General features: G+C 38.4%; 1 protein-coding gene across 3 annotated transcripts in view; it reads right to left on the bottom strand.

Moving 5' to 3' along the window:
* Positions 1 to 13,466, bottom strand: part of LOC149303340 (anaphase-promoting complex subunit 1-like) — a 29,460-nt gene extending 15,994 nt beyond the window's left edge. The window contains exons 1-25 of one of the 3 annotated variants that reach the window (XM_089481563.1): positions 13,254 to 13,466; positions 12,886 to 13,047; positions 12,462 to 12,516; positions 12,154 to 12,254; positions 11,652 to 11,734; positions 11,392 to 11,465; positions 11,112 to 11,257; positions 10,040 to 10,266; positions 9,333 to 9,536; positions 8,616 to 8,711; positions 8,186 to 8,276; positions 8,040 to 8,105; positions 7,558 to 7,695; positions 7,258 to 7,398; positions 6,432 to 6,492; positions 5,848 to 6,035; positions 5,664 to 5,738; positions 5,017 to 5,282; positions 4,343 to 4,434; positions 3,235 to 3,383; positions 3,014 to 3,092; positions 2,890 to 2,923; positions 2,390 to 2,460; positions 396 to 574; positions 8 to 234 (exon numbers count right to left, since the gene is read on the bottom strand). In XM_089481563.1, the coding sequence (XP_089337689.1) occupies positions 8 to 234; positions 396 to 574; positions 2,390 to 2,460; positions 2,890 to 2,923; positions 3,014 to 3,092; positions 3,235 to 3,383; positions 4,343 to 4,434; positions 5,017 to 5,282; positions 5,664 to 5,738; positions 5,848 to 6,035; positions 6,432 to 6,492; positions 7,258 to 7,398; positions 7,558 to 7,695; positions 8,040 to 8,105; positions 8,186 to 8,276; positions 8,616 to 8,711; positions 9,333 to 9,536; positions 10,040 to 10,266; positions 11,112 to 11,257; positions 11,392 to 11,465; positions 11,652 to 11,734; positions 12,154 to 12,254; positions 12,462 to 12,516; positions 12,886 to 13,047; positions 13,254 to 13,466 (3,218 nt within the window). Of the gene's footprint in view, positions 1 to 7; positions 235 to 391; positions 575 to 2,389; positions 2,461 to 2,889; positions 2,924 to 3,013; positions 3,093 to 3,234; positions 3,384 to 4,342; positions 4,435 to 5,016; positions 5,283 to 5,663; positions 5,739 to 5,847; positions 6,036 to 6,431; positions 6,493 to 7,257; positions 7,399 to 7,550; positions 7,696 to 8,039; positions 8,106 to 8,185; positions 8,277 to 8,615; positions 8,712 to 9,332; positions 9,537 to 10,039; positions 10,267 to 11,111; positions 11,258 to 11,391; positions 11,466 to 11,651; positions 11,735 to 12,153; positions 12,255 to 12,461; positions 12,517 to 12,885; positions 13,048 to 13,253 lie in introns of all 3 variants that reach the window. The other 2 variants (XM_089481566.1, XM_089481565.1) reach the window with 2 other exon arrangements.
* Between the last annotated feature and the right edge of the window lie 10,787 nt (positions 13,467 to 24,253).

Raw genomic sequence — 24,253 nt, 5'->3', positions numbered from 1 at the left:
CAGCTACCTGTTCTCTTTTTCTTCAATGTATTCGTGGTCGCTCACTTCAGGCATCTGAACAACATTCACACGCACGGGACGGGAACACTGGAGTAGTCTGCGTACTTCCTGCACACGCAGGTCTTCACTCCAAATAAGCGACATCACTTCCTGGTTCAAATCATTCATTCCATCGTCTTCCTCTTCGGCTTCCCCAGCAGGAGGAACTTCTGGGGAGGGCATTGGGGCTGTGAACTATAATACGTACAAATATGGGTGAGACAAGACAAACAAATAACACAAAAACAGATTTAAAACACATGGTGTCGCGAATGATCATAACGCTGGCACAGTAGCTTTCGATAATGTAGTGCCTAGTAGCCAGCCTTTAGTTGTTTAATGAAAGTCATACTCACAGATTTGGTCCTTGGCAGGTTACCCTCACAAGCTTGCTTAGAAAGGTCCTGGCGTCCTATCAGAAGGCAGACAGCTTCCGGCCAATCAGAGGCAGGCTGTTGCCGACATTGATAGATAGCATGTCTGATGGGTAGAGCAACACCGAAGGGCAAGGATTCCAGGTCTCGCAGGGTAAAGTCTTATGTTTAAAATGAATAAAACATTAGTAAAGATGCCAAGTGCCCATTTTAACAATTCTTTGCTACCTTTAACAGCAGGTCAGAAGTTACCAACAAATCATTAAAACTATGCAACAATGACAGTATTGTTTATCTGGGGTGGCAATACACGTAACTACAAAAGAATGGAGGTCTTGATCCAGCATTTTGCTAGTAAGTTTGCGACTAAGTACAATTATTCCTAGGTTATTACTGCTATTAGTTGCCATTTAGGACTCTATACAATGTGGTTGCACTAAAGGCAATAATAGCAACGCTTTTATAATTGAATAATACATTAGAAAAGCCATTCCTAGTTTTGCTGAATTCCCAAACTCTTCCTAGAGCTATTTAATCACGTAAAATATTGTCTCTAAGTCTTTCCTTTAAACATAATCGTGATGTCAGCCACTCAGTCATTCAGAAGTAAAAGGCTTTTTGAATGTTTCTTGTTTAATAACTTAATAAATAATTATTTTATTAAATAATAAAAGTGACAGAGCTGCCCAACAAACGAAAAAATTGACTTATTATTATATTTACTCACAAAGTCCATTGCACACCATTCCATATATTCCAAGTCTGGTGCTGGTAACCAGCAGTTTCCTTACAAAGCACTTTGTTTGAATAAAGAAAAGTTGTTAACTTGAAGACCTGGAGTGCTGACCATCCTTTGAGAGTGCTATATATATATATATTGTGAGCTGGGATCATGTAACCACACAGTCTTAAGGTTTGAAATACCACATAAGGCTGAATTATTTTTAGAATTGTAGTCCTTTTTATTAAAAGGTCTGTAAACAAACATAAATAAAACAAACAAAAAGAAAAGCCTTGCTCTCTGAGCACTTACTGACAAACAAACTAACTATCGTTGGACGGCTTACCCGCTACCAACAAAAAAACATTTAGCACAGACCTTTTTCGTTTAGGAACCGTTCAGATTTGTTTAGGAGAAAATGCAGTCTCACTCACTGCTTGTATGCTTCTCACCTGACTAACTTACAGGGCTCCTTTTTGTAGCAGCCCCCTGCTGCTCATTGGTAACAGGTGAGTAAATCTCTGAACCAGAACTCCTGGACTGGCTGCATCACCTGCTGCAAGTAAACTGTGGAGTGGAGCACTGGCCCTCCCTTCTCTCCAAATGCTCCACCCCAGGGACCCAAACATAACTACAACATTACCATTACTTTGCTGGTAACAAAACATTCTCCCTGGGGTTATCGAATACATTGCACTGCAGTATTTTGTGGGAAATGTACATGTTATCCACCACAATGCCCTGTTCCCTGTCACAATATATATATATATATATATATATATATATATATATATATATATATACACACAGTCTATGGATAGTTACCAGCACTCTGGGTCTTTTTCCAATGAATACAGATTACTCTGTAGGTCAACGTTTCAGGACTCCTGATGAAAGTCAAATAAAGACTGAAACGTTGACCTGCAAAAGAGTAATCTGTATTCATTGGAAAAAGACCTAGAGTGCTGGTAACTATCCATAGACTGTGTATATTACTTTGCCTTATTACCTAGCCCCAGGCTACTACAGAATTGGTTTGGAGTGCAATAGCATATTATTGGTAGATATATATATATATATATATATATATATATATATATACACACACACACACACACAGTAAATTTGAATTAACTGAGTTAATTTCAGCGGACCTAATGGCTTTAACGGTTGAATTGATTTCCTTGTAAAAGAAAGACTGGATTCCTAAGAATGAACACCGGAAAGGTTTGTGCTGTAAAAGAATACTCCTTACCGATATTAGTCATCCAGACCACAAGCTTTTCAGAGAGGCTAGAAACAGTAGGGCACGGCCTTAGACTATACCTGGGAAATAAAGCAAAAATAGTCAAAATAATTCATGACTGGAGTTATATCCCAGTGGAAGCTCATCACGCAGTGACCTTAATGAGTTCAAACTGAACTATACTTCTAACTCATTGTTTTAATCAATAACCCCATTAAAGCAATCAGAACGCTAGAAAAATGACATCCCAGGCAAGAGTATTCCCCATTTTTTTTTCATTTTCGATTGCATTACATTTTTACACAAAACATTCTGATCTCTTAGAAAGGATGCCCATCAGGGGAGGAACAAAATGGCACAGGTATTTGCGTTCAAACAGGGTGATGTGCTTCAGATATATATCCCTTAGAAGAATACCCAATGATCCATGCATGCCAGGCAGCAGATCATTTACAGTAGGTGTAATTTGGATAACTCATACATAATGATTCCACCAAGTAATCATATACCTCCTTTCATCTTCCTGCTGCTGTTTTCTCTGTCCTAGAATGAGAAGCGAGTGGATATCTATGTAAATATGCCAGTGTCTGTATGTTGACATTAAGGGTGCTATTAAGAAGACATTGCACTTACCTGCTGTTATTTTAGACAGGTATTTAGATGGCTCACGTGACACCGCATGTTCATCCCCAAGTATATACAAAGCAAAACTCTGCGTACACAAGAAACAAGACGTGTTTTTGTTGCATACTTTAAGTTAGCTGAAGGAGCAAATTTATTTAAAATAGATATGCGCCCACAACAAGATCCATTTGAAATGATCAGAACTATAAAATAAGGCTAGCAGAAGTTACCAGAACGACAAGCTTGCTTCTCTCACAGATCCCAGGGAGGTATGGGTAAGGTGCAGCCTTTTCTCCTTTCAGACATAAACTAAGCCAATGGTGAATGCTTGGTGGCACCGCACAAAAGAAAGAAGGATAATTCATAAAACCAATTTGGGCTGTAAAAAAAAAAAAAAAAAAGGCTGATTGAGGGCCAGAAATAAGAATTTCCACTAAAGATGTTAAGAGTACTAGCATTATGTTACTGAATTAAAAACATGGTGGACATGTATAATGTATATACATTATACATGTATCTGGGTCTATCCTCGGCTTTCTCATTCACTTTGGGGTTTATATACTAAACACAGAGTAAAGAGAAGTGTGTGTGTGTCAGAGCAAATTCCACAACCTGACACCCAGTGAGCTGCTTCTTCAAGAAGAGTTTGGGCGTCCCTGTATAATGTATAGTTAAATACAATTTTCAAAGCCTCCTTAAACACTTAATTATGCTTCATCCAGGGCCTGTGCAACATTTCACACTGGAGAAACTTGAGTGTTGTCTCTTCATAATGACTAGTGAAATTAGGGAGCTAAAAAGCGCAACTTTTCTGTAGAAACACAGGTTAACTCTTTAGTGACTAGACTCCTTTGTCCCTCTCAGTCAAGCGCTCCATACTTCACCGTTTCACGGCTTCCATTCCACCATAAAGGTTACTCGGACCTATTAATTTCCCTAGGAGATAAAGGTTCCTACGTCAATTAAAATTTATGTTACGGTTCTCGAGATTGAAAGGTCAGCACCCAGTACGGGGTCCTGAGAGGGCTCTGATGGTACAATAGCATTTAACACCGTAATTGCCGTTACAATTCTCAGATTATGGTCTTCCAAAAGGGTTTTAGGTGCCTCTACATTACTGGGAAACTTGGCTGGGCTTGTCCATAGGCAGTTAACTGCCCCCTGCCTACCTAACCTAGAGAGTTAATTAAAAAAATTTTGCCTCAAAAAGCAGGCGCTGATAGGTTCTTAGATTAGCAGATGAGTTTCTTTTGCATTTGAGTGTTCATTTTAAGGTTTTTGTGGGACATCGTTTCAAATTGCCTCTGTTATACAAATAACAAATCATATAGATCTTACTTGGCTCCATACGACAATTCAGCTCGGTGGTTTTGGCAAGAGTTGGATAATCTCTGGAGTAGAAATCCATAAAAGCATTTAAATTTAAATCCCTAAAAATTTAAAATAAAATAGTATATATATTACAAAGCCTTGAAGATTTACGGTTATCCCAATACAATGAGTTTGTGGAGAGAAGGGATCATGGCAACAGTACATAATAGGACAGGGAAGGCCCTGATTTTTTTAATAAGCCAAACATATTTCAATAGAAAATCGCAGAGATACCACGCTAATAGTGCTACCCCCTAAAGCTTTCTCTAAGTACTAAGCACCGATATAAGGGGTGTACTGGCATTGCCTCTTTTATTTGATTTGGACCATAAAAGAGCTGTCAATTATCTCGGTTGATATGCATGCAATGATAATATGCATTACACAACTATATTTTCATGCAGGAGTTGACCCTCTCCAAGGCCTTAATCCACAGTTACAGAACAAACCTGCTTTAGGTGGTAATGTATAGTACAAGCGACAAGTAAGCAAAATAAATGAAATCGGAATAGAGCAGCCCTTGAATGAATAATAATTCAATATTCTTGGGCACGAACACCAGATTATAAATTTCAAACAGCCAATCACTATTTTGACGGTCTCTTCTGTGGCGTCCCAACAGTTGCTTAAAAATAACATACCGTGCCAGCTGCAGGAGCAGGACAACTAATGAACTGACTCCTTCTCTCATTAAAGTGTTGAGCTTTAGCTCCTCGTAAGCCAGGTGGAGCACGTAGAAAATCGCAGGGATGTGGCTGAAGAGAAGGGCACTGGAGTCCAGATTAAGCGACTGCTGGAGGTCTTCTCTGGACGGCGGTACTTCCAAAGGCTCCAACTGCAGAGCTCTGGCTAAAACGTGGCCTTCAACATTTCGATGGTAGTCAGAAGTTATAACATAATCCCAGTCCTAAATTAAGGTATAAAACGTGGATTACTAGCAAATTCTACAATTTTTTTTCATGTTTAGCATGGTTATTATGTGCTTTACGCTTAGGATTTGGTGAACAAATGCTAGAGGGGAAATGCTTGTGGTATATTTAATAGGTATGTTTGGGAGTAACTGCAGCATATTCCTGTAACAATACACATTAAAATAATGAGGCAAGAAGGCATTTTTAAGCAAGAATGGGAGTACTGTTGTCCCTCTTGACTAGTAAGGCTCAAAGTTTTTTTGATTGCTTTGGTGCGGTGTTTGAGACAAAAGATGATGGACTCAACTCCAGTCTAAATATACCAAAACATGAAACAAATGCAAAAAAATTGCATTACCAAACATGACATTGTTTACCTCATCTGATCCAGTTTCTGATGGTCTTGCTTTCTTCGGTGCAATAACAGGAGACAGCGAGCCTTCAAAATCAAGCTTTGAAATAAAGAGATACTTCGGTTTTGACTCAATACGGTTCTGGTTCCACGCTCCCATAAAGCTCTGTGACTTTACCAATATATATCCCTCCACATAATCTACTTACATTTTGGGTCCAGGCCAATTTATCCGTGTTGTAACCCATCATGTTCATTAGGCACGTAACAAACAAATTCCATTCAGACTGATTACTGGGACCTCCTGGTGCATTGTGGGAGTTATACCACTTGACAAGCATTTGAACAGCTATTTCTTTGGGCAGGATGTATTTAACGGCTTGTAGACACTTCTTAACTATTCAACAGAATGAGACAGATATTAAATAAATATTTTAAATGTATGGGAAGATTAGAGTCACTTATTTTAGCAGCTACTTTAAACTCTGATCTCCGTAACAACACTTTGGGAATGCTTCTTATCAAGTATTAAAACAGATAACTGGATTAAAAAACATTGACATAAAGAAAAAAAAAGTATGTATTACTTTCCACTTATTGTGTTAAATTATCCTTTGCCAAAACAGGAAAAAAAGGAGAAGAAATAAATTTCCCTGACATCTGTCTAGACATATTGAAGATTTATATCCATAATAGTATAAAATGTGCACCCTTAATTTTCTCACACGTATCATGCACTTATACTAGTTAAAATAGATTAATATTCTCCTGTTTTCAATTTAATTGAGCTCACCTAGTTCCGAGGTGGCAATGTCTGGGATACTGATCCTAACCATAGAACCGCTGCTCAATTCCTAGAAATAGAAAAAATTATATTAGCTGGAAACAGTGAGTGAATGGATAACAGGAAAATATATATATATATATATATATATATATATATATATATATATGGTTTACTGCAGGTCCTGAAAGCATCATCTATATAAAATGATTGCATTCCAACCCATACTGTTTTATGTAAACGCTAATCTCATAGCACAACTGCATCAAAGGCGGTGTGTGCAAAACATTTTTCTAACTAAAAGCTCATAGTGCCAACAAGAATGCTTAAAGACAACGTGGACCTCCGAGGATGTCTAGCTGTACATGTTTAACAAATCAGAGGAACACATTAGCCTTTAAGGCTAATTAGGTAAAACTAACTATGAATGGGCCTAGAGTAGGTGTATTGAGCTCAAGGCCTGATGTTTGATATCATTGTTTGCACAAATGCTCAAATGCACTTGTGTTCAGGTAGAGCTATACAGAATTCCTAGTTTTCTGGAAGTCTGAGGTCTGCATTCTTGCTTTAGACACAAAATAAAATTATATAGCAACACTGGAGGAGTTTTAACTGCACATACTGTTAGCCCGTACCTACAGGCAGAGGATACAGTTCAACAGACAAATGTGTCATTTCCACTATACAGTGTACTGAGATTACATTCTAAAATACTGGACTTACAGATGCCAAGTGAAAGAATACTTAACACACAAATAAAAAAACGAAAATGCAACCCAAAATGTAGCTCAAATAAAAGAGGACATATATTTAAAGAATTAGATAAGTTGCCTACCAGTGTCACTCGATTGTGTACAGGATCTCTCACACCCTGAATATAAGTTCCATACTGATGGAAAGTGCAATCATCAATGTAGTTTGATTCATGGAGTCTGGTAGAGTCTCGGAGCTCAGCCACAGGAGACAGCATACCTGTCTTCACATAATACACATGTGATTTGCATGTAATAGAATAGGATTTTCAAAAAATGAGGACAAAAAGAACAGTGGAAGATAAACAGAGTGACAGAATAAAGGCAAATTTTGCTTTAAAAACACAGTTAAAGAGTATAAGACTATAATCTAAACATACCACTTCATCCATGGGAGTTAGATGCTTATTTAATGGCCTAGTTGGCGTACTGATGCTTTCTAGGGGTGTGCTAGGCCGTGGCATTGGGTTGGACATTCCCAGTGAAGACGCCGCCAGTCCTTGAATAAAAATCTTTCCGATCTATGGTACAAGATGTAAAATAAGATTGGAGAAAAAAAACTAAATAATCAGAAGTTATTAATCTCTGAATACCAGAAAGCACGGACTAGCCACAAACCTATAGCATGCATCTAATACATGATCATAGATCATTAGGACAAGAAAGGTACTAGGTTTTTAGCCTGGCAAAAGACTTGCGGAGTTCAAAAAAATATACACACCAAACCACATTTACTTATTGAATATATGGCCACAATAAAGAGTGGCATACAGAGGAAACCGTGTTGCTCTAGCCATAAAAACAGAGTATTAGTAACACAAACAGCCCAAACTGTCTTTTTTATGAAAATAAAGAATGAACTTACCCGAACAACTCCTGTGTACAGAATCAAGTTCCCATTGCTTTCCACAACCACCATGGTGTCAATATTCTAAAGAGAGTGAAAAGGGGCAGTTATAAGGAATACACTGCACCCTCTACATCTAAAAAAAAACCTTTAACAACCTTTACCTGTCCTGGAGCTGCATCTTTTGCAGAAATGTTAGTGACGGAACCAAAGATCAACTGTGATTTATCATTGCTTTCTTCAAACTTCACCATGCTTGAAAAGAAACAGTTGATACAAATATTAAATCAAAATATAAACAGTAGTCAATATAATATTTATAAATGCATACATTTTAGTAAAAACAAAACATTGAAGCTTTATGGATGTTATGTAGAAGACATCTGACGGCAAGTAGCCATTCAGCCCATCTAGTCTGCCCATTTTTATTGATGTAAAGTAAACGTTAATCAGTCTTTGGTCTTGCCTTTGATTCTGGGTAGCTTTATGCCTATCCAATACATTCATATACTTCCTAGCCAATATCAGCATCAGTTATTTGGTATTTTTTAACAATCGGTTTAAATAAAAATTAAAAAAAAAAAAAAAACTTACCGCAGTTGATGTTGGGACTCTACCAGGAAACACAAAAATTTCTGGCCACAGAGATCTGTTGTAATAAATACTTTTGTGGCCCGTGAGTTCTTTTCCCTGTATCCATTAAAAATGATTACATTTAGAAATTATGTGCCTTTATATTTACAGCAAGACTACTACATAATCTTAGGTCAGCCAGAAACAACGAGACAAGTGTAAACATGTGTATAGATATTTAAAACTAATAAATGCAACATAAAAAATAACCAAAGCATGATTTCCTTATGTCTAATAAAAAAGGAAGTAGACAGTGTAGGAGATGCACTCAGTAAAGATAATACAGAATACGTAGGTGCTTTTTATTTGCACCAACATGCTGTCTACTATATTGTTTGATGCCTGCTGGGCACAGGCTTGGAGTGGTTTGCCCCATATGTACATTATTCATTTGTGTTTGAATATTAAATGGCTATATTGAGTGTTTCCTCTCATCTATATTTTGGAATAAAGAATAAAAAAAATAAATAAAAAAAAAAAAAAATCAGGAAAATGGCAGAGCATCAAAAAATAAAATAAAAACAAGCAGGTCTAGATATAATTTTTATCCCTCCCTTTTTAAGGCTAAAATTACTTTTTCTTTAGATTCAGAAGCTAGCTTGTAACTAATGATACCTTGTGGTCTACGCTACAACCTGTACAACGTGGCTTTTGCATACTTTGCAGTTAATTTCGTACCTAGTATGAGTTACCGTCTCCGTCCAAAGATTGTCGATGCAGAGTTCTGGCACAATGGGCTCCGTCTCTGTGGAAAGAAAGTCGGTGGAGCTATTGGGGGAGTGAGAAGCTCCCAATCTCTTCGGTGAAGGACTGTAAGTGGAGATGTTGAACCTCTGTACGCCAGTAAACGAGTGCACTCCAAGGGCGGGTGAATGGGAGCGGCTGTAAAGGAACACTGAAGGTTACCCTAAAAACAGGTGCCTTAATTTATAATAAATAAATGGTACCTCTACAAGCACATTAAAACATTTTTAAAACGGTAGAGGCTCTCAAAAGAAAAACAAGCCAGACTGTGATTTGACCCAAGAAAGGGAAAGTTTAATGTCCCTCACTCCAGAGAAGAATGCACATAAAACTAATATATATCAAAGTTAAAACCAAAAAAATCCCCAACCTAGATAAAAGCTGCACTTCTACTACTCTTGAAAATCAAGGGAAACGCATGCCACGCACGTAGTTTGCAGGGTCGACGCTGGAGCTGACTGGAGATTCACCCAAACCAGACACCACAAAAGCTTAAAAAGAGGCCTGCAGCTATCATATCCTTGAAAGTGCATATGATGGCTGGAGTGTCCCTTTAAATGTCAGCGCTTTTACAGGTGACAAACAAAATTATTCAGTGAGTGACAAGGAGCGAAAGCATTGCTTGCTTTAAGTTTCCTCACCTCAAAGCAGCCATGTTGGAGATGGAAGGCGAGTGAGTACGGGAATGAATGCTTGGTGAGGACACAGAGCGACTCTGGCTGTGCAGGGAGGAATAGTTCTGGAACGGGGAAGCTGTGGGAGAGTCTGCTTTAGAAACGCTCCGGAGATGAGCGGACAGGGAGCTGTTAGTCATTCCATGTTGCGGAGTACCAAGCGAGTCTGGATACTTCAGGACGGAATTCTGCTCCTGTATTAAACAAACATCTCGTGTACGTAAACACAGATGTGTATCACATTATACGTTCATTAAAAAAAAATGCACTCTCCAATGATGTTGTAAGAGCATGCAAAGAAAAGAAGATTCAACATTAATAACATCTACATTACTTGTGCAACAATTACTTAAAATTATTTATATCTTCAAACATTGCTAATTTCAAATTCATATCCCAAACTATTCCTTCCTCTAAAGTTTAGACAATGTAGTACAGTTGACCGATTGGTTTCACTTTTGTGGAACAACTAAGGGTTTTTAAACATATCAAACTGGCCTTCATCTTTGCACAAATGTGTTAAATTGCTTCAAACTTTAAAAAAAATCCAAAGTTGCTGCAACTTCCCTAAGACCTAATTTTACAAAGATGAGCCTTCAATTAAATCAGCAGTTATTCATCTCAAGGAAGCACAGGGTTTTTAGTAAATGGTGGACTGTTATCCCACAATTTTGCATAAAAGTTAAAGGTCCTATGCATAAACGCTAACACTGCCAATTTACATCCTACAAGTCATCCTTATTACACATAAGATATTAATTCCAAGCTACGTATGTTCATCCTCAGTGTGTCAACTTATATGACATACACTTCTGACTTAAAAACATATTATCCAACAGTTGGTCACTTACAATCTCTACTGAAACGAGAAAGCATTAGTATGTACACTTCTTACAGATCCTACCTGAGCATGTATAAAATGTTTCTTTTAACATAAAAATAGGGCTGGGTGCTCCTTTAAATTAAATGCTCATTGTGTAAGCAAATGCAAAAAGACCAATATAAACATTTATTTTTCTGGGTCGCTTTGGGATCTTACCTCTGGTTTCACTTTCCGAAGAGCCCATACAGCATGTGAACCCTGAACGGTATCATAAGTCATTACTATAGAGGGGTCGCTGGAGGTGAAAACAATTCTCAGTGCGTGATCCGAAACATACTGTACTCGAGAGCTACCAAATATACCTGAAAAAAAAGTGCAGGTAAAGCGCTATTGGCAAATACACTGAATAAAATGCACATGTGATTCTTTGTAATAGCACAGTATACATTCAAGATTTATAGGTAGAGAAAACCCCAAATGTGAACCCTGCACTGACCTCCTGATCTGCAGACCAGAGGAGTGATCTCATCTAAAGGATGCAACATGCTGAACATGGTCGGCAAAGGTTCCCTAGAAATACAACAGTGAAAGAGACACAACACATTCACGTTTAAAGATGCGCAAGTCCACCGACCACATAAGACAAAACATTCACCAAAACGCATGCCGCAGCATGAAGCAACACTTTCCACTTCATGCCGTTTAAAATAAAATGGATTACAGTCGATTGATCGGGAAATAAACTAAAGTGCATACCTTGGAGGGCTCTGAGGAACTTCATGTGAATAACTGTTGCGTTCAAACAATAAGCCATACTTTGTAGGCCAAACATTAGCTACCTGCAAAAGCCACAAAATATATAGAATCATATTCCATAAAAATGTTTACATTGTTTACTAAGCACTTTTATATAGATAAAGGGTGATAAGGATGATAGTATTAGGATGATACTAATCTGTCCTACCAGACTGCAGAGACCTTGGTACAAACTACTGCCAGAATGAATTCCAGCATAAATTGCTAATACTCAAAAGTAACTTCATCAAGATCCCTATGATGTGTCTTTTTATGTTCTTATGTTTGCTTTGAAAGGGTTATGGAGTCTACAGGAACATTCCTAAGTTATGTCACTGCCATGGTAGAAAATGTGAAAGTTACACAGTTCTGTGCTGTCAGGGAGGGGATTTTTGTAGATTTAACTATTGCAGTTGTTATAGTATAACAAAGTATATAATCCTGGACAAAGACGTTTACTTGCCTGAAAGGGCAGGGGTGCAATATAATCCTTCCCTTCAGTGCTGTGGACATTAATACAGGAACCCTGCAGCACACAGATACACTTCTCCACTTTGTCTACACCTGGAATAGAACAATCCACATACTTGACAAAACCCCCTGCAAATTAATAATTTCACTATTTTCGGCGTCATAACTTTCAAAACTTAGCTGCAAAACCTACAACTGAAAAGCAGATGTATTAGGGATGAGAGCAAAAAGTAAAAAAGACCAAACTGTAAATATTTACATAACAGTGATATTATGGATTGATATTAACACTATATTCACTACCTTGATCATTTTCTGACCGGTCGCTGCATATGGTAAAATCACACCACAGCGCCTGCAAAATAGGACACAATATAGTTCTGACATTACTAACAATTCCCTTATACATGACAGACATCATTACAATTCCCACATTGAGAATGTGGAAACTGGACCTGTATACTGGATAGTTGAATAATGAAGAAACCTCAATGATTTAACTATGCATTATAAAGGGTCAGCCAATCTCACTTGGGATAGAACTTCTTAGTGTATGGTAAAGTCAAGGAGTGTGAAATCACAACTCTCCTGCAAACTCTCTGTGAACAGACCTCATAGTGGTTCTCCAAGAGAGTTGTCCTTAAACCAACCTTCAGAACCTTTAAGGACTAAGATGTTCCACATACACTTTCCATAAAACATACAGATCCAAAACACATATTACCTGCACAACAGGGCTGTCCACGGTGAAAGCTTTATATACAGCAGAAGCCTGAAATTTACTTCCTTTGCTCCAAATAACCATATTTCCAGCAACATAAAGTTCTTCGTCGTACTCCACATCTTCACCGGGGTCACCAACGCCTTTTCTTAGTTGCCAACTTTCCTAAAAGAGGGAATGCAAAGGCTTATACCACAAAGGATGGCTATATATAGCTAGAAAATAACGATTAAGGCCATGAGACAGGAGTGTGTTTATCATCACCACCGCAATAGTTTTAATCTGCAGGGATCAAGAAAAAAGGTCCACTCGCTTAATGGAGGCAGGAAATGAAGATATGGGCCAAAGAACTGCCGAAATATCTGGGTTACCTTGTGTTTTTCATGGATGGTTACTTCTCGGAGGGATCCGACCAAGCCTGCTGCCCCATCAGAGGACCACAACTCAGAGGCTGGCTGCAGCTGGCGAAGTTGGAGGTTCAATGCATTGGGGTGGTGCTTGCTGTGGTCACGGCCAAAAGGAACAAACTCCTGCAAATCCCCTGCTGCAATCATTGTTTGCCTCTCTTCATAGATGTTCGACATGGGTTCCAAATATCCACATTATTTCTAGAAATCCCCAAAGTACCAGACGTTATTATCAAAGCAACTTAAACACAGTGTTGTTAACTATAGATATCTATACATATACAACTTTTACAACTCCAGTTTACTTTAACCAACAATTTTAAGTTTTTGGAAGCGGTACGCAAGGTTCGGTAAAGCGTGCGCCAACCCACCGCCGTGAGTCCAGCTTTGTAACCGGTAACAATCATTACGGGGATAAATGGATGCTGTAAAGTTCCATTCCCCTTATGAATGATGAAGGGTTACACTTTGCAGAATACGAGTGAGGCGACTTCGAAGGAATCTCTGCCGTATAACTATGAATTTTGCAGGGTTGGCTCCAGAGACTCTTATCAGAGGTGGTCCTCCGGTAGAAACCACATCTCTCCTAAGAAATTGCTCTTTAGTGAATAAACCCCACCGAATCTACAGGTCGCCACTGATGGAAAAGCTGGTGAAATATACCACTCAATTCCCATGGCAACCTTCCCCTAAGATAAAGTATTCTTCTGTCAAGCCCGGAGACTTCAAATAATCCTTTCATATTTAAAACGTTTGATTCATCATTTACTCTTTTCCTCAATATGTAGCCGTTTGAAGTAGTCCATGAAACTTGCTACAATACAACATCCATACCAGTCCTTGTTTATTAAAACCAGAGTACAATTACATTATTTCCATACCTGGCAACTCTCCGGGTTTGACCCGGAGATTGCCGGGTGAGCGCCCCACTCCCCGCCCATAATGGGGGTGTTTCCCGCTGCTGTCAGTGTGCAGTCCTGGCTGCGTCCCGCAAGGGAAGGCTATGGGTAGCCGGAGCCGAGAAGTTCCCAGGTATGATTATTTCTATTGGAAATTATACTGAAAAAAGATTGTAAGCTTGCGAGCCGGGCTCTCTCTACCTAATGCATCGTTTTGTCTTAGTCTGTCAATTCTCGTCTTGTCATACCCCTCGAATATATGTATTGTATGAAGTGCTGTATAAACTGAGGCGCAATATAAATAAAAGATAATGATAATAATAAAAAAGGATCTTTCTTTACCAGAAATATGCAGCATTTCATGCTATTATTCCAGTTATCCCTACTGCTATATATGACAAAAGCTGCAGTGATGCATGTATATGAATAAGAATGAATGAAAAGGCGGAAATGATATAAATTCCAAGGGTTCATCACCACGGCGACTGCATCACTGTAGATGCCAAATACTCAAGATTCAAACCAACAAAAAGGGTTAAAAATCACTTCTAACTATAAAATGTACCAATAAAAGTATAGATATGTTAATCACTGGATCAAAGCAGACTGTAACTATAGGGGTGACGTGAAACATAAGATGTATATATAGAAAATGCTAATAAAAGTGTTATTAGGGTTATATGCATGCAACTGAAGGCATATAGATACCAGACTAAAACACGTTATGTCAAACACCTGGTTATAAAGTAATCGTCTGTCCGTGCTCTCGGCGCTGATGAGGAAACTGACGCAAAAGCCTGTCAGGTCGCGATGAAGTGACACAATTAGGCGCGCTTCGCATACACAGACAGAATTGAGAAAACGTTCAAATGAACGCGGCCATCTTGGGATTTCCCGTCAGCCTTAGCGCGCCGACACGGAACAGTCGCTGTGAGTGAAGTTGAAGCCTCTAGCGGCCATCTTGGTACAGGACAGGCGGCATTGCAGGTCTGAGTGCGTAGCATCAGTCATATTATAACGACGGAAATTAGGGGCACAATATCAGGAGAAAGTACTTATAAAATATATTTTGTTGCTTTTCTTTTTAAATGAAATATTACTCAAACATATCTACCTTGCTCCTATCCCTCAGTAACCATAGCCTCTCCGTAACTAATATGTTTTTGGTTTTAGTCATAGGATTTCCATCGAATTATTTTTGACACTTTCTGAATTTTATTTAGAAAAACCAGGGTTTAAAAATTCGTTATCTCTTTAAATAAAAAAATGTATTACTTATTATTACTTATTGCGTGCTTTTTTTGTAAAAAATTAGGTGCCGGTATAATTAAAATAAAATCTTACCCATACATATACACTAACTATACCCATACAGACTCGCTTCTTCTCCACAGCCCCAAAATGACCCGCCACAGCTCCTCATTCCTACATTGGGGCAATTTCTGTTTGAAGCTACTAGCATAGTCTTCTGTTCATCATGCGCGGGGCTGTATCTCGCAATGTCAGGATGACATCATGATGCCAGAGCAACTTGTGACAGAGAGAAATGGAAAGATTTCAGGGCGTCAATGGAGTTGAAAGTAAGTCCTGGCCAGTGGCCGACCCAGAGCTTAATCTCGGGAGGGGCACTCACACTAATAAATAAAAGGACAGATGCTCATATTAACATACACAGACACACTAACACACCCAGAAACTAATACACATCCACACACTCACACTAACATTCCCAGAAACAAACATGAGGTAATGTATACAGACACACACATAAAATATGCTAACATAACCTATTCTCTGTTCCTACAGACCTTTGTTTCAGTGCTCCCTTGTGGCGCACCCAACTTCAGTGCTGAGCTCTGGGATATGATGTCATCAAACGCCGGCACACATAGCAGAGGAGCTGTGAAAGAGAGGTCTGGTGGAACAGATCTCCCGCACCCTTCATTTTGGGCCAATTAGAGGGAGATACATGATCCTCCAGTACAGGACAGTCCTCTAAAGAGAGCCAGCAGGGTGAGGGACACCTTGCCGACCGCTGGAGGTAACCACAAACAATTGCGTGCATGTCTTTTAGTGACATTTTTTTGCCTTAAAAAATATGTTAGTAAATTATGGAGAAAGTGATTAAAAACCATCTGCATTATTCTGGCCTCTTGGAGTATTTCCGCAACAGGATGGGACCTCTGCCTACAACACATGGACAACTTATCCACCATTCCTCCAATTGGGGAGAGAGGGTGTGCGCAAATTGTTATGTGATGCACTACTTGCTATGTATGTCCTGTTTACCCATTGTAAAGCACTGCAGAATATGATGGTTCTAAATTAATAAACAATAATCTATCTCATTTAACTATGCATTATGCAGGGCAAATGGATAGTAGACGACCCTACCTCACATAGGTATTTTTTTCTGGATTTAAAACCTAAAAAATGTCTTAAAAACTTAAGAGTAACTACTTTTAACCACTAGATGGCGCTATACACACAATATAATTTCATAGATCTAGCAGATTATATCATTTTCATCTGTGCTTTGTTCTCAATGACATTTTTTCAACTTTTTCCTGTAATTTAGCAAGATTTATGTTAAGGTATTTCTACTACTTGGTACACTACAAATACAGGATTTCCTCTTTTCAACCTAACCTGCCTATTTCTTTTATGATTTCAGAATTTTTGCCTACGTCATCAAGAAAGCGGAGTGTTCCCATGAAATGTTTCATCAGCCGAAATGGTGTAACGTGAACAAGCAAGGACCCCCTATTTTCATTTTACAATTTTTTTTTTTTAGTAAAAGCGAAAAACCTCTTTGGATTTCTTTTGATTATGTAGGTCCTTCGTAAAAGCGAAGTGGCAAAAAAGCATATTTTGGAAAAATGCTTGAAATACCAACACACCCCTTCTCTCAGAAACAGAATCTCACAAACGCTCCCCTCTAGCTCAGCGCCTAATAATTATCAGTCTAGGCACCTTAAAAGGCACTTCTGATATAAGTCCCCATTGATATTGTATTTTATTTTGCCATGATAATGCCTTTTTAGTAATATCCGCTAATCTTCAGTGAGGAATTTACCTTCTCACAAATCACAGCTTTAGTAACATCTTATTTCTTGTAAATCTGACCAGTTTCTCAACATTACTAAAAAAAGGGCACAAAGCAAAAAAGTAGATGTGATAACTCACAGGATTTGGGAACTGCTTAGTAAATAGTATATTCTTCCTCTTTACGTCTGCTAAACTCATGGATATCATATAACTTTGTGACAATTTACAGCTCCAGTATTCATAGAAACACGGTCATTGACATTTGACCTCTTAGACAACTTCACTTCCACTTGTGATATAGAGAGGCTCACTTAATCCAGTTTTGTAACTGTGTTAGACATTTCCAGTAGTTTCTAGTGTCATCTTCCAAATCACAGCTGCAATAGCATTTTGTTTCTCGTAACCTTGATCAGCCTCTCAAAATTACAAGAAGAGCAAGACGTTGCAATTGTGTATATCCTCTTCAGGGTAATGTTAATACTCTGCTCTGTATTGTTGCAAATTACTAGACATGTGCACAGCGAGCAAAATCTCTTCGAACAACAAAATGTCTTTGTGGAACAGGACTGAATTTCCACAATATCGTAGAATTTTTTTTAAAAAAGTTTCCCCAAAATTAGGACGGTCAAAGAGGTGCAGCAGGAGTAGTAGAACTCTGAGCCTGGGCAGGCAGTCACTAGTACATCATACCCACATGCAGCCTCTTGGAGCAGGACTGAATTCCATCCACAATATAGAAATTTAAAAAAAGTATTTTCCCAGAGTAAGGATGGTCAAAGAGATGCAGCAGCAGCAGTAGTAGTAGAGCACTGTGCCTGGGCAGGCAGACACTGGCAGATGGTAGGCACATGCAGCCCTATGGAGCAGGACTGAATTTCCTCAATATTATATATTATTGTCACCAATATTTATCAATGAAGAATAACAGATGCTAACAATACCCGCTACCCCCATCCAAAAGGCTCTACCCGAGGGCGAACCTGTTGGAAGGTTAAGAACTCTTCTGAGAACTTCTCTTGTAGGGACACAGTGTCCTATCCTGTAATAACGTCTCCTCTGATACACTGAGAGTGACAGGCATAAGCTCATCCAGGAAGTCGAAGAACAAGAAATGCAATGCTTTGGAATGGCCTAGGCAAAGTACAGACCTAATTCCCACTGAGATGTCTTCCAAAGACCTGAAATAGATGGCCTGAAAAGCCTCAAATGTTATTGCATTCTGCATGGAGAAGTGAGCCAGAATGGAGAGACTGATAATAATTCAATAATTATTGAAATCAATACCATTTATGGTGAGAGCATGAAAACTGCCATGTATGGCAAATACCATAACGTTGTTTTCTTTAATCAACTATTTTTCTATAAATATAGTGATACTATGCTCATTCACTTTTCATTTTATTTGTAAAATATTTTTCATTGGCGATTACTCAGCCGCTGATATAACAGGGATCCAAGGCGCTGATGTCTGTAGTGGTGCTTGTCTGGCACGCTGCACAATGTTATTATATCTGATGGATTCATCGAGTATTATCAGAGGCAGGACATTACTTCAGTGCGGTGATTATAACGTTCATGGTGAACATGACTCAATGGATCGTACCTTGGCATTACTTTCTAAGATCAGCCAGTTGGTATCCTCCCAGAATGATTTTCTATTTTGATACAACCCTGGGTTATGGACAGACAGGCATTAGCAGCCATGCAGCTTAGTGGGAGTATCTAAAATGTAATTCATATCATAAACATATTGGACCTTATTTACCCTATTTACTTGGTATTGTAATTTACCAAGTAACTGGATCCTTGATAGTGTTCACCAGGGAAGGGCTGGCACCTTCTAGCCATGGGGGCAAGTAAACCCAAATTCCCTTCTGTACCCTTGCCCCCTCCCACATTTACACATACACACTTATGTTAAAACATACACTAACACACACTCGCACACTCATGTTATCATACATGCCCATTTATCCACTCACACAACAGACACACACACACACTGACCTGCTAATACACACTTTAACATAAACACTTTTGTTAACACACACATTCCCTCTCCTCTAACATACGCTTGCACATACACACACACTTACATGCTCATGTTAAGAAGCGCAATGATACACTCTCCTACTAACACACACATAAGCACTCATGCTAACATACACACACTTACACACTCATGTTAACACACGCACTTGCTCTATCATCACACAGATCATCATTTTCACACCCTCACCTTGCCAGGAGCAAGCTACTGGCACACACTATGCAAGCAGCCCTGCTATTACTGGAGGATTACCTAACATTGTGTTATATGACCCCTCTCTGAGTGGGCAGATCCAAGTTGAACCAGCTCTTTTTGTAGAATTTGGACAATTCTCCCCCTGCCCCTTGGGCCAGCCCACCCCTGGACATCTAAACAATGTAAAATCTACAAACATTTGGATTGAATTATTGCAGTATGTAGCATCCCATGCCTATTTCTGCATACATTTAGAACCAACTTTCCTTATACTACAATCCTCTTTTTTTGTGCAGCTAAACAAAAATGTCAACAAGTTAAAAAAAATATTGGATTAAATAAGAAAAGAATATAACTGCAGTTTTACAAAATAAATGACAGCACTTGAGTGGGTAATTATATGTCAAAGGGCTGCTCTAAGCCAGCCCTCAAATCTGAAGAACACAAGAAAGGAAAATAAACAAGAGAAAAGTTTTCCTTTCCAACCTGCCTCCCCCTGCAAACCCCGCCTCCCCCTGCAAACCCCGCCTCCTCTGCTGCTGAAGTTGCAGCGCAGCCTCTACCAGCACAAGAGGAGGCTGCACTGCAGGCATAGGAGCCTCACTTTCTGCTGCAGAGGAATCTATGCTTAAACGAGAAGCAGGAACTATGCCAACATTGTATAAGCCCCAACCGGAGCAGTGTCGAGGATAACCTCCCAACCATATGGATCTGTAACCTGTATGATTGTGCAATAACTGTATGTGTGTCCTGGAGTGTTACTTTTCCCATGTGTGATTCTCCTCTGTGTGCTTGTACTTTGTTTTCCTGGGTTGGATCTGGCATTCCCAGCAGCTGCAGGATCAGATAAGACATCGGGGTGTTTTCTTTTTATTTAGCTTGCATTGTTATGTGACTTTGTTGTGTTATTAGAGGTTGTCCATGAGCACTGATTACTGCCTGTTATGATCCGCAGCTGATCTGCCTTTTAGTGTTACTTTTGCTTGAGTTTGTCGTGTGTAAACCTGTAGGATTGTTTGCTTGATGGGAATCAGCGATCCATCACAGTTTTATTGCTCTTATGCATTCAGTAATTGTGTATCATTCTGTGTATATGTTGTGTCAGTGTGCTGTGGGGCAGGTATATCGGTGTAGGTAGTGTACCCTGTTTAAAGTGAGTACTCATAGATTCCCTGTGTGTGTGTGATCTGAACTCGTTGTGTAACATTTGTGTTGTACTTTGTGTCAGTTGGACTTTTGTTTTGTATACTCCTGTGATTTTGGTCTGTGTGAGGGGCTTGTGGTCCCTGGTGGAATGTGAATTATTTTCACTTGTGTGGTCTGCAGTTTTTTCCTGTCTCTTGTACTGGTGAACAGTGTGTGGTCAGTATCGGACCAGTCCTGGTCTGTGTAATTGTGTGACTGCTTTCACCCTCTGGAAGCCATGTATTGGGGTTCCACTCAGTGTCCAGACCTGTGGAGCAAACTCTTCATCTTGCTGGTGTACCCTCTGCTCTGTGGGGGAGGTAAGACTAATACCACATGCCTAAACAGTGAATATGATTTCCAGATGTGCTCTTACCTTTGAAGGACCTTATGGAAGACTATACAGCTGGTTTGCCTTTTGGGAGTTTTAACTAGCTGAATGGTCTCTACTATTCTGCGTGTGTTAAGATATTCACAGCACCCTGGTAACCATGTTGTGTGATGTTTAAAGGACTTGGAAGGCTTTTTATTGTATTCAACAAGGGTCAGTCTAAGTAAAAAGAGCTGTGGTCACCCACCACAGCTTTTGTAGTATGGTGGGGACTGTTTGAATTACGTTATACTTTATGACATAAAATACCCAGATATTTTCAGTGTAAGCATAAATAAGCGATGTGCTAGGAAACTTTTTTTTTTTTTTGCAAAACTGTGCGAATGTTTTAAATATGAGCTCTCCAACTTTATATATGTATATGATGTTTTTGATAATTACATTTCTATACCAACTTTAATTCAAACTAAAAATATTTTTTTGCTGCTGAATATTCCACAACTTTTTGAGTGCCATGAACTAAAAAGAACCCATTGTAAGAGTATATGAATATTTATAATTATCACATTATGATCCGTGGAGATTGGTTTCATAAATGTACAAGGCATGGTGCACTAATACGGGAAGCATGCAATCTGCTGGCTTTCTGTAATGCCGGTTAGAGAAGTAGGGGGATTTAGTTTGTTGTTATTATTAAGTGACTTATATTTCTTTTATTAAAGAAAGAAGAGAGAAGATGCATACATTTTAGCTTACAGGCCCTATTTTTCACTGTGAAGAATGCTCCCTAAATTATCATGAGCTCACCCCAACACACACAATGATGTCATGTTTTCCTTTTTTTTAAAAAACAAATTAAAGAGCAATTATGTATTTTTTTATTCTAATATTGTTCAACATCCCAGTACCGGTAGATCTGCACAGGTAGAAAGTCTATTTGATGAAGCAAGCAAAGGGTCGAGTCAAGACTGAAATGTTATGTACCTTATTGTCGTATAGCCAATTATATTGTCATAAGTACCTCCATCACCATCACAGGCATTTCCTTCAGCCACTGGATATCTTTATTAGTTATATATACCCAACAGTATAATATTGTTAGAAATGAAACTGGACAGCTTTTCATAAATCCTACATTTAACAGGTCAGTAAATGAAATAAAGCTAAGTAATGATGTTTAGACAATGGGAGCCGCTATGTTATCATAGTAAGTGAGGTCTCCCCTGTTGCTAAGTTGCTGATTGTTGTTGGTTGGTTCAGGCAGCTGTTGTAAGGTTGTGGTGCAGGAACAGGAAATCGAGTAGATATGCTAGTTCTTCAAACTTCCACAGACTTTGTACCTAAATCTTTCCAGATTACACAGATTGAAAGACAATAATAATGGCAACAATATGTTAAAGTTCAATACGTTATTTTGTATGACGGTATCTGGAGGTTTAACCACGTCACCAGAACCCTTAAGAAGCCGTTTCAGTTTCTATGACAACTACTTGCCAGTGGAACAGAATTCCCATCCTATATAGAGATCTATTGAGGAAGCAACACAACACAAAAACCCCAATATTTCTTTATACGTAGAGCGTATTTTGGATATGGCGTGATTGCGCGTCCTTTAATTAATGGACATATTGTTGCAGCATTGTAATATTGTTTAGAGATTGGTATGATCACAATGTTTTTATTTTTCTATTTTTTCTTTTGCGTTTGCAAGAGCAGGATAACGCTCATGGTTCTGTATGGTCTGTTGTCTATCTTGGCCACCAAAGCCAGAAGAGTCTTTGGGTGGCCACCTGCCACATCAATAAGTAGAGCTTAGAAAACTGCCTAAATGTCATTATTATTTTTTTAAATCTTTTTTTTTTATGGCTTTTACACATTGAAGCATGTCATTTAAAGACATTTAAAACATCTTCGTGTTCTATTTATTAATGTGTGGATTGTGTAATTTTAAATGACGGGGCATTTTAAAAACAGAAACAAAACCCTTTGACCTGTGTCCTATTACAGTCCTAGACAGTTCTGATATGTGTTTTAGCCTTTATTACATCTTTATTCATTGTTTGCTGATTACGTCTCTGCAGAAATCTCAAAGGTTAACAAGGTGCCTGGGAAGTTTGCCAGGTGGAGCCACTTATTCTAGTTTATATACTTATTTTTTATTTTATGTTTTTATTTAAAGGCAACCTATCCCCCAAACAACTTGAATATAGAGACAGGGCACAATATATAAAGAAACAGAGATAATGTTAAACTGCAACTCTAGAGTCCTAGTTTTCTGGATGTAACCGGTCTTTTAAAAAGCTTGAAAATATTTAAAGGAACATTGCAAAGTTTTTTGATTTCTATTAGCAAATTCAAAAATACATTGAATAGCCATATTGGACACATGAAAGTTGGAGGCGATTTCATATTATTTTTTTTTAAAATGCTGTTGTCCTGTAAAAAAAAAACAAACCCTTGTTACTTTGCATTTGCAGATTTGTGGGTGTAGTTTGGCTTGAAATGTAAGTTAACATGTCATACAAAGTTTGCTTTAAGTTTCAGTTCAACCTTAAGGAAGTAAAACATATTCACAATAGTGAACAGTCAATTGTAAGCAGTAGATCAAAGGTTGATGATAATTATAATTCTTTTTTTTCTTCATTTTTACATTTAATAAACAGAGTAATATATTTTCTATTGTTTTTAGAAACCAATGGATGGGCCTGTTTCTTGGTAATATATATTTTGTCAATCGAGGTCCTATTTAAAAAAGAACCCCCACTTCATATACTTTAAAAATGCCTTGTCCAAAACTTACTAACTTTGGGTGCTGTGTTTATCCACAGAATTACGGTTTGTAATGGTGATGATTGGAGTTCCAACTTTTTGTAATTGTATGTCAGTAAGCGTGGTCAGAAGCAGAAGAGTGGTGAGATTATCCATACATTGGCAAGGACCAAGTAGGCTCAAAGAACCTCACTGGGCTTGGCCCTTTACATGCATAGTTAATGTTTTTTAATCTCATCACCACTGAATACTGCATATTAAATCATCCAATATATGATAAAAAAAATTATACCTTTATTGGCTAACTGAAGTTTAATAGATTACAAGCTTTTGAGACTACCTAGGTCTCTTCTTCAGGAATCATAGTATAATTCAATACGTTTCTAAACAATAATGTATAGGAGAAATCGCAATTCATGTTATTTACATTGGAATATTAGTACTGTTAGTATCGAAGTAACAGCTGTGATTTTTTTACTGTATGCAG

The sequence above is a fragment of the Sceloporus occidentalis genome, unplaced genomic scaffold (genome assembly GCF_023333645.1).
Source record: "Sceloporus occidentalis isolate IW3139 unplaced genomic scaffold, rSceOcc1.0.p SCAF_15, whole genome shotgun sequence".
NCBI classification, from domain to species: Eukaryota; Metazoa; Chordata; class Lepidosauria; order Squamata; family Phrynosomatidae; genus Sceloporus; species Sceloporus occidentalis.
The sequence above is the reverse complement of the archived record's forward strand: the minus strand, read 5'-3'. Positions and strand labels throughout refer to the sequence as shown.